Source organism: Balaenoptera ricei, chromosome 5 (assembly GCF_028023285.1).
Source record: "Balaenoptera ricei isolate mBalRic1 chromosome 5, mBalRic1.hap2, whole genome shotgun sequence".
Classification (NCBI taxonomy): Eukaryota; Metazoa; Chordata; class Mammalia; order Artiodactyla; family Balaenopteridae; genus Balaenoptera; species Balaenoptera ricei.
In genome coordinates, this window is record NC_082643.1 from 71,695,292 (window position 1) to 71,709,629 (window position 14,338).

The 14,338-nt window shown below is 41.5% G+C and overlaps 1 protein-coding gene across 3 annotated transcripts in view; it reads right to left on the minus strand.

Annotated features, from left to right (window-relative positions):
- The window catches only part of ATP10D (ATPase phospholipid transporting 10D (putative)), a 135,098-nt gene that overhangs the window by 11,013 nt on the left and 109,747 nt on the right, over window positions 1-14,338 (minus strand). For 2 of the 3 annotated variants that reach the window (XM_059923059.1, XM_059923060.1), the window contains 5 exons: window positions 11,846-12,152; window positions 9,153-9,229; window positions 8,030-8,155; window positions 5,100-5,300; window positions 528-608 (listed from right to left, as the gene is read on the minus strand). In XM_059923059.1, coding sequence (XP_059779042.1) covers window positions 528-608; window positions 5,100-5,300; window positions 8,030-8,155; window positions 9,153-9,229; window positions 11,846-12,152 — 792 coding nt within the window. Of the gene's footprint in view, window positions 1-527; window positions 609-5,099; window positions 5,301-8,029; window positions 8,156-9,152; window positions 9,230-11,845; window positions 12,153-14,338 lie in introns of those variants that run through there. The other variant, XM_059923061.1, reaches the window with a different exon arrangement.

Consider the following 14,338-nt stretch of genomic DNA (forward strand, 5'->3'; position numbering starts at 1 on the left):
AATGGGTAACTACATCATGCTACTTTGTTCTTGGTGTTGGCCTAAATTCATTTACACATTCTCTGCTTAGTCATATTTCTTCCATTCTTTACCTGAATAACAATTTTTTTTTTTTTTTTTTTTTTTTAGTTTTGGGGAGCCTGCTTAAATTTAATACTCTGAATGTCATCCTGGTAGAATTAGCCCAGCACTCACTAATAACAGCCTTCATATTCTGACTTTGCCTCTCTGATTCTGACTCATTTAATTATAAGCCAGGCTTTTAACCTTAAAGTCATTGATGAAAACGATCAAGCAGTACAGGGCTAAAAACGAGACCCAAGAGGACTCAGCTAAGCACTTCTCTCCAAATTTAACCCATTACCTAACATATCTGGGAGGAGTGTTATAATTTAGTCAGTAAATAATCAACTTGATTATATGAGCAAACTACCCTAATATACCCATTCTATATGCTGATACTGGTGACAGAGTACAAAGAAGTACCATTGATTAACAACAAATCCTTTGAGTGAACAAGGACTTACATAGTAAGGCACAAAGAAGCAGACCAGGCTTTGATAAAAGGCATCCAGCAAGGTGATCCAGAAGGTGAGTGGTAAGTATGCCTGAAAATGAAACAGATATTGGGGAGGGAGTAAGATTAGTAACAGTCAAGCAAGATCCAGGAACAACACAAGCCAGTACTTGTTTTTGCTTCTCTGAGAAAAAACTCTATTCCTTCATTCTCTCACTCACAAAACAGGTGGGATTTGTAAGTAGCAGTGGAAGAATGAGGGGTGATAATTGAATGAGATGAGTTCACGGGGGAAAAGAAACCCTGAAGGAACTCTTCTTCAACTCGTATTGCTTTTATCATTGGATCAATCTTAAATCTACCTCAAATAAGGATAGTAGTACTAATTTTCCATTTCCCATTGATCAGAAAACACTGTTTCAAAAACTTCTCCAATCCATCCACCTTTATTTCCATCACTCTCTTCATTCCAATTCACCATCAACTCTCTATGAATGATGGGAGAGCCATCTAACTGGCCTCTTTGCTTCCTCTCTTAGCCCTAATCCAACCTTCCCACAGCAGCCAGATGGTTTTAAAAAATGTAAATCAGGTCATGCCATCTCCCTAATTAATCAAACTGACCCCCCCTCCTATTCCTCCAATGACTTCCACTGCGTTTCCCATACAATCTAAGTTCCTTCCCATGGTCTAGGAGGTCCTGCATGGTCTGCCCATGGAAGCCCCTGCTCTCCAGGGCCACCCACCTGTTCTTACTGTCATTCACCATCCTCCCAACACACAGACTTCACCCTATTTCTCAAATATGCCAATCCCTTCTTTCCTCAGGGCTTCACCTGCGCTGTCATCTCTGCCAGAAATTCTTCCTGGACCTCCCACACGACCAGTTCCTCACTATTCATATCCCAGCTCAAATATTACTTCCTCATAGAGGCACAGACCCCAGACCAGTCTAAAAGTCATGCCCACTTAATCATTTACTACCATGGCATCCTTAGAAGTCTCTCATCACCATCGGAAATAATCTTATTTGTTTACCTAATGATTTTATGTTTCTCTCAACAGAATGCAAGCTTCATAAAGTGGGACCTGGGCTCTCTTATTCAAGTAATTAAAACAGTGCCTGGTACACGGCAGGGACTCAAATATTTGTTGGATTAATAAACTATTCTTATGTAACTTTTCATGTGCTAAACTGCTTCCCACCAAAAGCTTGTAGAAACAGAGAAAGATCAAGTAGAGATACCAGTCAAGTGATTGAAAACAGGTTTTCAAACAAAAGATAATTCTGATCAAATAGTAATGTGTGTGCAAAAGGGTTCTGAGGTTCCATTCAGACCCAGCAGGAAGGATGGAGTGCTACAGTGTACTAGTGATGTCTGCCATGAACAAAAATGACAACACATGTATCATATCCCTGAGCTAGTCTTCCCTTTTCTTAACGTGTTTATAGTCTTATTTCCTTTCAAATGCAAAAAGAAACTGAAATTTTCTTGAAAATGTGTAACTGTCTCCTAAAGCTTTATAAATATACATCTCCATATAAATTCTTCTGTCCTTCAAGAGATTACACTTAGAAGTTCTACATCTTTTTTTTTTTTTTTTTATCTCTTTGTCCTCTGTAAAATCAAAGCGATGAAGATTCATCATTTCCAGTCTACTTTCCCCTGTAGCTTCTTTTACAATTTTGTCATGGGAAATGATGGAATCTTCTACCTGCCTTTCTTCATCCAAGTGTCCATAAATTCTAAGCAGAAGCACAATCAAATGGTGGAAGAAAATGTGGCAGAGTCAAAGGGGCAACCAAAATGTCACTGGACAAGAGAGAACAATTTCAGGATAAGTTAAAATATAGCTTCATGCTTCTGGGGGAACAGAGCTTGCTCAAAAAACCTAGAGCCAAAAGGTTAACAAGCACACTTCCTCCACAGTAATGTGAGCAAGGGGAATTAGGGGTAGAGAAGGGTCGTGGATAAATGAAGGGCTAAAGGGAGTAACTCATGGGATCTCCTGGAAACTGAGAGGGAAAATCTGGACATGAAGTCAAAGCCAGGAAAGAAGGCCGTGTGGGTGATGAGAGATGGGTAATAGACGATTGCTTCTTGGAAGGGACGCTTCTGGCTGCAGCCTTCCAGGTTCATCCCCTTTCAAGGAGAGAGATGCTATAACCCTGGAGAGTATATTTCATGACACCAAAGACAGGAAATGGCCCAAGCATAAAATAGAATTTGTTTGGAGGCCAAGTTCAAAGGAAGGGCAACTCCTCCGGAAGGTAAAGTCAATGAAATTAATTACCTTTTATCAATAGCCACATGCTGGGACTCTGCCTGCTTTACCGTGTATTATAAAACTGGCCAGCTCAATAGAACAATGTGTGCAAGGCTTGACAGCAGTGTTCAACAACAGGAAACAATGACCTCAACTCTTCCAAGGGTAAAGACCAATTACAATGTTCAGGCTGAACAAATGGGCTTTTAAAACACCAAGCTATAAAAACATTGAATGCCTGCTTTTACCCCTCTTTCCCCAATGGACTTGGAATTTAACTTAGACCTAGGGTACAGGACAATCTTCATTAATATCAACCACATATTCCTGCACCCTGGTCTTGAACTTCAAGTAGGATTGGACCTTTTTAGGAAAACCTCATGTGGTTCTTTGATCTGAATGGGTTGGATGATATTAAAGGACTGTAAGGATTTCTTCCTCCCTGGAAGTTGACTTCTCCTCCATGTGGCCTGCTCCATGAGCCTAAGGACATTAAATTACCCTCCAGTCTCAAAAGGCAGTTCAACCCAGAATAAAATTGGATTGATGAAAATAAATGCATCATATTAAATTCAGGATTTCCTCAAATTTTTGGTTAAGTCTGGAGTTGGGGGTGGGGTAAAAATAACAACATTGAGAGCGTAATCTTACTCAATCCTCACACTGTCTCCATAAAGTAAAGAAACCGGAGTACAGGCAAGTTAAATAACTTACCAAGGTCACATACCACTGAACCCGAATTTAAACTCAGGCTAAACATCACCCATCATTTCTAACATGTGCTGCTCTGGGTCAGCATCTTCAGAACAGTGAGGCCAGTAAAGTCTGACCCGTGGATTTCTCATGATGGGTCTCATTTTCGTCTCTCCAGTCCTTTTACAGGAAACCCTCCTTCCCAATCCTGTCCATAGGGTTCAGCTTTGTCCTCAGGAATGATCTATGGCCCAGGCCTAGTCAATGAGAAAATGATCTTTCCAGCCACAATGATAAGCACAGGGAAAGGCAGGGGACTCAAGCTGGGCCAAGGAGTTGTAACCAGCACATTGACAGTTGCTTTAAGAATAATGCTGTTTGGCCATTACTCCTGGATTTTGCAGCTATGAGAGCCAATATATTTCCCTTTTTCATTAAGCCAATTGGAGCTGGTTTTCTGTCACTTGCAACTGAAAGAGTCCTGACTAACAGTCCTTTTCTCAAGGCTAGAATATCTGACCAGATTGACCCCTCAGCTTTGTCCGCTTATACGTGCCTACAGGTTGCTGGTCCACCTCAGTCTCTGTGATCCTGACAATGTCCTTAGGAGAGAACTTTGGATTTCTGGCCATTAAACAGCGAAAGGGTGGAGGGGCACCCAAGGACCAAAGATAGCATCAGTGTTCTTTCTGCAGCACAGCAGGGGATCGGGAACCGGAGTTTACCTGTACCACCCATGAGCTTGGTGACACAGGCAGATTACTTAAAGTACCTCCCTGTGCCTGACTTTCCTCATCTAGTGTGAATAATGATAGCATCTACCCTGCAGGATCATTTTGAGAAGTAGATTTATGTATGTTAAGGATTTATAACAGTGCCTGGCATGTAAGAGGCATTACATAAATGTTCATAAGACCATCTCAATGCTGGTTATTAATTTTGTAAAAGACAAATTAGAAAAAAAAAGTTTTGAGACAGCTAGCCCAATTAATCGGCAACTACAATACTATAGATAAGAGGAAATGAGACATAAGGGACATATCAGAGGTGGATGGACAGGACTGAGAGATCAGTTAAGGGGAGGTGGGACATGGGTTTAGGGAGAGGGAGCCGTTAAGTTCACACCACTATTTTGCGTGACAGCAGAACCTGAAGAATGTAATTTTGGCTTTAGAACCAGACTAAAAAGCGTTCCCATCCTAGCTCTGCCATTTTTTAGCTGTGAGGTTTTTGGAAAAATTATTCAGCCCCCCTGAAGTTCAGATTCTTTCTCTTAGAATGGGAACAATACCAAGTTCTCTGTCAAAGTGCTTTGTGAAGATAAATGGGACTGGGGATATTTAGTAGTGTGCACAAAAGGCAGCACCGTGGGGTTTAGTAAATATTAGATATTATTAGTTGTAAGGTCTGAGGACTGAATTTCTGCTTATAAATACCTAAGATCTTTCACAGTTTTATTTGTGTTCATCTCAGAAGCGACTGACTTAATAGCTGCTGTGTTAGTAGAGATCTTTGGAAACAAACAGATGATTCAAATAGTTTTCAATACCCAACAACATTGGAGCTGAGCGGCTTTGACAGCAGCTACGTATCGGTCTGTGCGTTTTTGCCATACACCCACCTCTGACTTCTGGCCGTTCCTGTAAAGCTCAGGCAGTCGCATGAGGGTCTCTGCAGACACATCTTTCTCCAGAACACCGTAAATGACGGGAGGGGCGGATGTGAAAAGGAGGTTGAAGAAGATCAAGACCCAGTAGTCAGTCATGGATGTTCCTGAAAACCCACAAAAGAACTGGTACCAGAAAAGGAGGTTCACATAGGCCTAGGGACACAAAGAGGAACATTCGCGTCTTAGAGTCAGCAATGCGTGCTAGGACCACACACGCCACTGTCCTGAGTCATGTGATCTCCGCCCCTCCTTTCCTCACTTACAGAATGGAAGACCACAACTTACCTTGCAGGTTTTTTTGGTAAATGTTTAACTAAGTTAAAACACACACACACACACACACACACACAGACCATTTACTATGTGGTGCTGGCACTGTTCTAAGAGCTTTACAAAGAATACATTTAATTTTCGTAACAACTTGGGAATTACCGTTGTTCCCATTTTACAGATGAGGAAAGCAAGGCACGGAGAGGCTAAGGAACTTGCCCAAAGTTACCTGGCTACCACGTGGCAGAGTCAGTATTCAAATGCAGATGTTCCAGCTCCAGATGAAGAGAATCTAGCCCTATGCCTGGTATGTAGCAGCCATACAACAAGTGTTCATTCTCTTGCTTTCTGGGTTCACAATTATTTTTTTCCTGGTGAAATGGGATGGTGTCAGTTGAGTGGCCAACCATCCCAGTTTGCTTGGGACTGAGGAATTTCCCAGGACATGGTACTCTTACTATAAAAACTAGGACAGTCCCAGGAAAACCAAGACAGGTGGTCATGCTACAGTCCAGGCACATACATAGTTTCTTATTTTGTCTCACACAGAGTAAGTCCATGATAGCAAAAGCTCTGTGCCCTGAAGGAAGGCAGGCCACAGGAAAGGTCACTGGGCTTAGAATTAGGGGGTCTTGTTTCAAGTCCTAGGGAAACTTCCTATTGACTATATGACTTTAGGTCATTTTAATAACCTCTATGAATTTTGGTTTCTATGTCCGGAAAATGAGAATTATACTACGTCAGGTCTTAGTATCAAGATCCAGTTAGCAACTGCTCATGACCTGTAAAATGCCTTTTTATCGATTTTAATTAATTGATTAAGATATTATTGTTGGCACCATAGATACACTGAAACACCTCAGGATGGGGGCCACAATCCTTAGAATAGAGTTTCTTAGTCTAGGGTCCATGGATATGCATTATGCCTCACTCCTGAAAATGTACTAGTTTTAGGTATATGCGGTTTGGGGCACTATTCTGGGGAATGAATCCATAGTCCTTGTCACTCTCTCAAAAATTGCCCAAGATGCAAGAACCGCAGTCTCAGAAAGCTAAGCTATTCGAATGGCTTCTGATACTGGCCCTGTTCTCCATAGTTTACAAACCATTTGTTGTTTGGCTAGGCGAGAAAAAGGTAGAAACAATCAGGAGGATTTCAGTGTGAATGGCCATCAAGGTTTATGGAGCAGAACGACCCCAGGGTCCTTGCTCCCTGGTGATGTACTCTCTACTAATAAACACCCTCTCTCTCCAAGGGCATGTGGCATCTCTTTTTTTTTTCACGAGACAAAATTTTTAATACTTAACAACAGTTGGACATTTGTTTTATCATAATGTCCTAGTCTCCTTCTAATATGAGTTAGAAATATGGAGTTAAAAGGAAGGGGGAGAGGACGCAGTGGACTGCATTTTAATAGAAGAGAAGGTAGAAAAATGCAAAGGTATTTTAAAAACCCGGGAGACGGGCTCCCCTCTAAAAGTCATTGACCACTAAGTCCTGGAATTTTAAATTACAAATCACAGCTTTCCCCAGAATCACACTGACAGAGATATTATACATTTCAAATATTTTCATAAAGTATCAAGGCTTTCTTAAACTTTGACTGAATGTGCTAATTCCAATTAGTAAAGTACTGAAAGCTTCCTGAAAAGTTCATCGTGCTATAGGAAAAAAAATGCTCCTGCTGAGTGACTGACAGACAGACATGCAAGCACCGATCTAAATTACATATTTGGGATATCCTAAAAATGACCCATTAAAGTCATCTTTTTCCTAAAGATGGCATTTCAACAGAGTGATGTAAATTTCTGTTTACTACTAACTTGCTACATACGCACTTTAAACACCAAGAATAAATGTGGTCTGAAAATCATGACATATTTACATAATCACCCCACCTAGAAGGGATTTAGGTGAAGCCATCTAAGGTCCACATGGGTTTATGACAGAGGAAACTGAAATTTAAATGGTTTGCTGAAGATTAGAAGCCAGGAATCCTACTACTCAAATTCTGCCCTTCTATGAATTACATAGTCAAAATTAAGTTCCTTGACCATCAAATAGCTACCAAGCACAAACACATTTTACAGGCTTGCCAAAGAATTCTTCATCTGGGAGTGCTAGCCAGCTACAGCCGAAGGCACTATACTGGGTTTTCATCTGTATCTGTGTCTTCAATATACCACATGGGACATCCGTCTGGCGACAGCATATATACATATATATTTTTTATATCTCCCGTAAAATGGAAGCAAACTTTTTCATTCTCTACTGACAGAAAGCATTAAACATTTCACAATTCTGCTTGTCACAACCTTTTTATGGAAGGTCAAAAACTGGATTCTAAACGAATCAGACAGGGCTTAATTGAATTTAAATGCATAGGGAATAAAAAATGCTAGCAGATGGACAAGCCTAGCAATCTGCTGTCAGCAGCTGAAACACAGCACATTCCCAGATTATTCCTGGTAAGACAGCAGAAGTGCTCCTGGCTGCTTCCCAAACATCAATAAGCAAAGTGCGCTTAGCGTCGGGCCCTTCCTCTTCACCCCTTACACAAGCTGGAGTGGCAGGGAGAAGGGAGGGGGGCGAATTCTCTGGAGCTACATACCACGTTCTTGTAGAAAAAATAGAGAATCATGTTGGAAAGTCGGGTATAACACCAGTGCCCGTGGACAAGGAGTAGCTTGCTGAGATGTTTAAACTGAGAAATGGCAAAGTCACTGGCCATCACAGCCTGCAGAGGCAACGGGGAGAGAACGTCACCCTGAGCAATGGAACACGTTACAACAGACACAGCACGGCAGCCTAACCGCCAGCAGGCTCAGACTGGTCAAATATGTGGTTTAAACCTTAGACCGGAAAAAAAAAACAAACAAAAAACCTTCAAACAAACAAAAACCCACGAATACAGAGCCTTAACGGGTTACCTGGAGTTACCACTCAGTTTTCCAATGTGGTCCAATGAAACAAAACTTCTCTCTGGTCACCATTCATGATGTAATTTCAGCAAGTGTACTTTCCCTAGAGAGCAGCCCCCTTACCAAGAACTCTGCGCGTGACTGTGCATTTGCTTCTCCTCCATGAGGAGAATATTAAAAGTATATAGTCATGACTTCACGTGACTTTGTATAATGTTAGCAGGCAAAGGAGGTATCTGAATTTCTCATCTTTTATAGAGATGTCATAATTTATCATTCTCGGGAAACCCTAAGCCTCACATCCCACTTTCCTTTGACAGCACTTGCTCCATACATGACAAGCAAGTCTTTTGGACAAGCTTCTATCTGAAATTTGTGCCTAAAACACTAGTCAACACACATGCGTGCAAACGAAAATAGGACAATCCCACTTCCCTCATTCTCTCCTATCTTCTCTCCCCCTCTCCCTATCTCTTTAGGATTTTGAGATATTTCATTCAAATCCTTAGTAGCTCTCATCAGTGTCAAAAGTCATACAGCTATTGCAGTGCTAAAAATATATATCCTTATGACTTAGATAAGTTATATATTTTTAAACTGAACAAGTGAGCCACAGAGCTAAAACTACCCAGGGAGATTACCATAATACTCACCCAGTAAATAATCAGTGAACGAATGGCTAAATGTCCTGTCACCCACTCCTGAGCTAGCCGCAGACAGCCTCACTCTACCACAGAGGTTTGACCATGGAGAATGCTGCCTTTGGATGGGCGGGTCAAGTTCATGGTGTTCGGGTGCACAACATCCACTCACCTGCATGCCTTCTTGACCTGAGATCCCAATCCCAACGTCTGCCACTTGTATCATGCTAACATCATTGGCACCATCACCTTTGTGAAACAGAAGAAAAGGTGAGAAACATATGAGGAGCAAAGAAAAGCTGCCAACTGTGCAAATCAACACTCAAACAAACAAATCCTTCAAAGTTTATCCCATGTCTCCAAGTTGCCTGGAAGCTAGCTAAGCAGAAATGCAACGTGGCATCCCACTGCCATCAGGAAGAATTCCATACTCAACACTGCCTTAAAGTCCTTCATGCTACAGCCCCTACCTGGACTGACTTCCCCTTTCTCTCTGTCACTCACTCTACTTTCAATTTTCCAGGTGTACCCTACTCCTTCCAGCCCTGCACATGCTGTTTCTCTATTCTTATAGCACTGTCCTCTTATCAACCCTGCCCCACCTTGCTGGATTTCAAGGGCTCTTGCGCTCAGCTTAGATAATCACTTCCTCTGGGAAATCCTTCTCATGTTCCTTTTAGATCCAATGCCCCTTCCTTAGGCTCCAAGCACCACCTTACAAATCTCTATCATACCTATCATGGTATTAAGCTTGCTATAGATTTCTTTGTCTTCCCAACACATTGGAAGCTTCTTTAGAGGAGGTATTACATTCCTGCTGGTAATGAACATCTGTTGTTCCCAACTGCCCAGCAAGCTTGTTTTCTGGTAATAGTATCCTGATTTTCCTTGGGAACTCTGAGTCCATGAGTCTCTGAGCCCAAACCACCAGATTTGGGATGGGCAACTGACTCAGGCCTGGACAACTACCATTGCCTGTTCCCTGGCCTCAGTGGTTGGTTCAGAGATGGGCACGTGATTCAGCTTGATAGAATTGACATGTCCAGGGCTCTAGCCTCAGGAACAGATGGATCCAGGGGCTTGAACAATTCACTCATTTATATGCTCATTCAATAAGATAGTTGAACAAAATTTCACCCTAATCCTGATACTTTATTCCAGCAACTCGAGAAGAGGTGCTATCTTTTCTCTCAGGTTGCTAATAGGATAAGATATAAAGGTGGGAATTTTCAGTAGCTGTACCAGCACCCTGAGGGGAGATGCTACCTGAGACTGAAAATAATCCAGGTGGAAACGAGACTATAAGAGATGGTTGAGTCCTCATCTTGCTAATGTCTGAACTTTGGAGTGTCTCAGAGCTTAATCTCACCTGTTTCTCTTCTCCACTTACACTCATTTTTTTGGTAATCTCATTGATAATACTGTCGAGGCTTTAAATATCACCACTAGACTTACAATTCCCAAATTTATGTCTCTAGCCAATTCCTCATTGCTAAATTCCAGACTTTATCTCCAGCTGCCTACTTGACATCACTGTTTAGACATCTAATGGATTTCTCAAACTTGACATGTATAAAACCCAACTCCTGCTTCCCCGACTCCATCTCAGTAAATGGCAGCTCCATCCTTTCTGTTCTCAAGAGACAAAACCTTGACATCCCCCTTGACTCCTTCTATTATATAACGTATCCAATCCGTCAGCAAATATCAGCAGCTCTTTCTTCAAACCATGTCCATTATCTTACCACATCCCACCACCTCCTCTGCTCCTACCTGCGCTCGAGCCACAGTCATCTTTTCCCCGAATTATTTCAATAGCTGCTCAACTGGTCTCCTTCCTTATGTCCTTACAACCCAGTGGTTACTCTCAACACAGCAGCCAATGTGATCCTTTTCAACTTAAGGCAGCTCATGTCCCTCCTCTGCTCAAAGTCCTCCTATGGCTCCCTATCTCTTCTATAAAAGCCAAAATTCCTAATGGCCTCCAAGACTCTACAGGACCTGGTCGCCTGCCATCTCTCTGTCCTTCACTAACCTGCAGAAGACTCTTCCCTTTGCTCAACCTGCTTTGGGTTTGAACACACCAAGCACGGTCCATTGTCTTCTCTGCCAGGAATGTTTCCCCCACCCAGATCTCCTATGGCTCCCTTATCATTTCCTTTAAGTCTCTGCTTACACACAACTTTATCAGTAAGACTGTCTCTGAAAAATCTATTTAAAATAGAAGTCCCTTCCCCCTCCCCCAATTCTCTGCATCACCTGACTTTGCTTTATTTTTTTCAATAGCATTTGTCACTATCTGATATCTTATATCTTTACACCTTTTTTTTTTTTTTCACTTTTTACTGCATTGCCCTCCTATACGTAAGCTCCTTAAGGAAAGGTACTTTGTCAGTTTTGTATACTCTTGTATCTCCATTGCCTAGAAAAATGCCTGGTACATAGAAGGCACTCAATAAATAGTTGTTGAATGAATAAATAAATGAATTGTCCATATTCTTGAATTTAACTTTCTCAAAGGCAGAACTCATGGATTTTTCAGGTCTCCAATTCAGTACATTACCCTCCTTAACCCAGATGATTTGGGGATCTGACATGTACCACAGAGTCCTATTATATTGCTTTCCATGTCACATCTCTACCACCTGGTTCATAAGAGGAGGCCAAATAGGTGATGGAGGGGAAAAGGGAGGGAGTGAGGGGATGGAGGAGAAAGAAGGGAGGAAAAGGGGAGGGAAAGTGGGGGAGGAAAAGGACAGACCGACAGAAGGGCAAACGTGTACAGAAGGAAGGACAGACAGAAGGGACAGCCTCTGGTGTGACATGAAAGTGAGAAGCGCAGGGCTGGGCTCCACTCCCGCTCACCGATGGCCAAAGTCATCACCCGGAGATGGCTTCGAACCAGTTTTACCACTTCGCTCTTCTGCAGGGGCGTGGCTCGGCAGCAGACCACAGCGTGGCAGCAAGCAGCCAGCTCCAGGAACTGCCTTTGCAGACTCTCCTGCAGGGCAAACTCCAGGGTCCTCCCGTTGATAATGAGTCCAGCTCGCAGCCCTGAGTCCGGGGGCGCGGGAGGCTGGTGTAAAGCCTCACTTGATGCTTGCTCTGGAGAAGCTGGATTTTTCTTCTGAAGTTCTTTCAGGATTGTGTCCATCAGCATCTCACAGGCATTCTTGAAACGAGAGGCAAAGACAATTAGCCTCGGGGCTCCCCTGCTGGCCACATCCAGCTATATTTATCATTGCTATTCTTTAACATTTGCTGCATCAAGTCAACCCCAGGGAGTGAATAATCGGTTGCTTTCCAAGACCTCACAGCTCTTCCACAGAGACTTCTGTGTGTATATGGGGACAGGATAAAAGGATGGGGTGCATCTCACTTCCAACTGTACAACTAAGAAACAGTTTTAGAATTTCTTCCTTTATTTGTGCAATTTACCTTCTCAAACCATGAATCTCAAGAGCCCTTCGGTCTCATTCTCTCATTTACTACCTGCTTGACTTTAAGCAAATTAATATAACCTCTGAGCCTCAACGTTCTCATGAGAAAAATTCAAATGTCTACATTATAATTCGTTGTGAGGAATAAGTGAAATAATATTGGGTCAGCCAAAAAGTTCATTCGGGTTTTCCATACGATGTCTTGGAAAAACCCAAACGAACTTTTGGGCCAACCCAATACATGCAAAGCTCCTAGTGTGAAGCATGACACAGCAGAATTTAAAACAGTAATAATTATTTTTCTCTTCTTTGATTCAACACATTCACTCACTTACTATTTATTGAGAAGCCACTGTGTATTTGAAAAAATTCTAGGTGCTGGGGATACATCAATGAACCAGAAATCCCCACCCTCACCAAGTTAACATTCTGGTCTATGTTCTTAGTGGCCTCATCCCATTTGGTGTGCATACATCCCTCCACTCTCCGCATCCCACGCTTGTTAGGAAGCTCTTTGAAGACAGACAGCACTTTTAATTTACTTTTGAAATCTTCCTAATGCCTAAAAGAGGGCCACGTTAAGCACCCGATAAATATTCATTAGATGAATTCTACTCAAGAACATGAACAATAAACTTATACAGAAATTACTGTGTCAAATGACCACTAAAGACAGAGCCAAACAAAATCCTGGAACGGTGCATTTATGTTTATACACTAAGTCTGAAATAGTTTATTCACAAAAGAGCCCCTCACTCAGAGGCCATTTACTCTTATTTCAAATGGTATTTTATCAATCATTTCTCAACCCAAAGCAAAATAAGATGGGAAGTAGGTATGAATATGTAGGCACACAGACACAACAAATACTTAACAACCACATAAACTATAAACAAGAGATTCAGCTTCAAAATGGAGCTACCTGGCAACCTTCCCCACTAGAATAAATCTGATCCCATACACCTCAAAAGCCCCCATGGAAAAGTATACAAAGATGAATCAAAGATGCTCAGCATAGGCTCAGTATAGAAGAGTAAAAAAATATTTTTAAAAACCTTCCAAACTTTGGTTAAATTAAAATGGCACATTTAGAAGGTAACGTACCCTGCAGTCACTGAAAATCAAGACCTCTATTAACATGACATGATGGTTAAGATATTTGTTAAGTGAAAAATTATAGCCACAATACTATACAACAGTATAAATACAGTCTGTATAGCATTCATATGCTTATACTGCAGAGTGCAGTCTGACTGGATGCCCTTCAAGATATGCATGTCCATTATCTGGTTTTACGACTGTAGATTGATTCCAGATACTTTTATTCTCTTGAGTACTGAAGTGTTTAGTTGTATAAATTAACTATATTTTCATTATAGAAAATATATACATACACAGAGTCAATCTTCATTATGTGCAGATTCCATATTTGCAAATTCACCTACTTGCTAAAATTTACCTGTAATCCTACGATAAAGGTGCTTTCTTGGTCATGTGTGGACACGCGCAGAGTGCCCGAAGATTTGAGTCATGCAGCACACACCTTTCCAGCTGAAGCTGAGCGAGGTGGTGATGCCCGACTTAGGTCAGCTCCCACGCTGCAAACAAGTGCCCTTTTCACTCTCTGTCTGGTGACACACTTTTTGCATTTTTGTGCTTTTTGATGGTGATTTCACCGTTTAAAATGGCCCTAACTGTAGCCCTTTAATGCTGTCTAGTGTTCCTATGTACAGGAAGGCTGTGATGTGCCTTATGTAGAAAACGTGTGTTAGACAAACTTCATTCAAACCTGAGTTATATGCTGTTGGTCATGAGTTCAATGTTAATGTATCAACTATATATGTATAAAATTATATATATATAATATATATAAAATTATATATATGATTATAATATATACAAAATTATATATGTAATA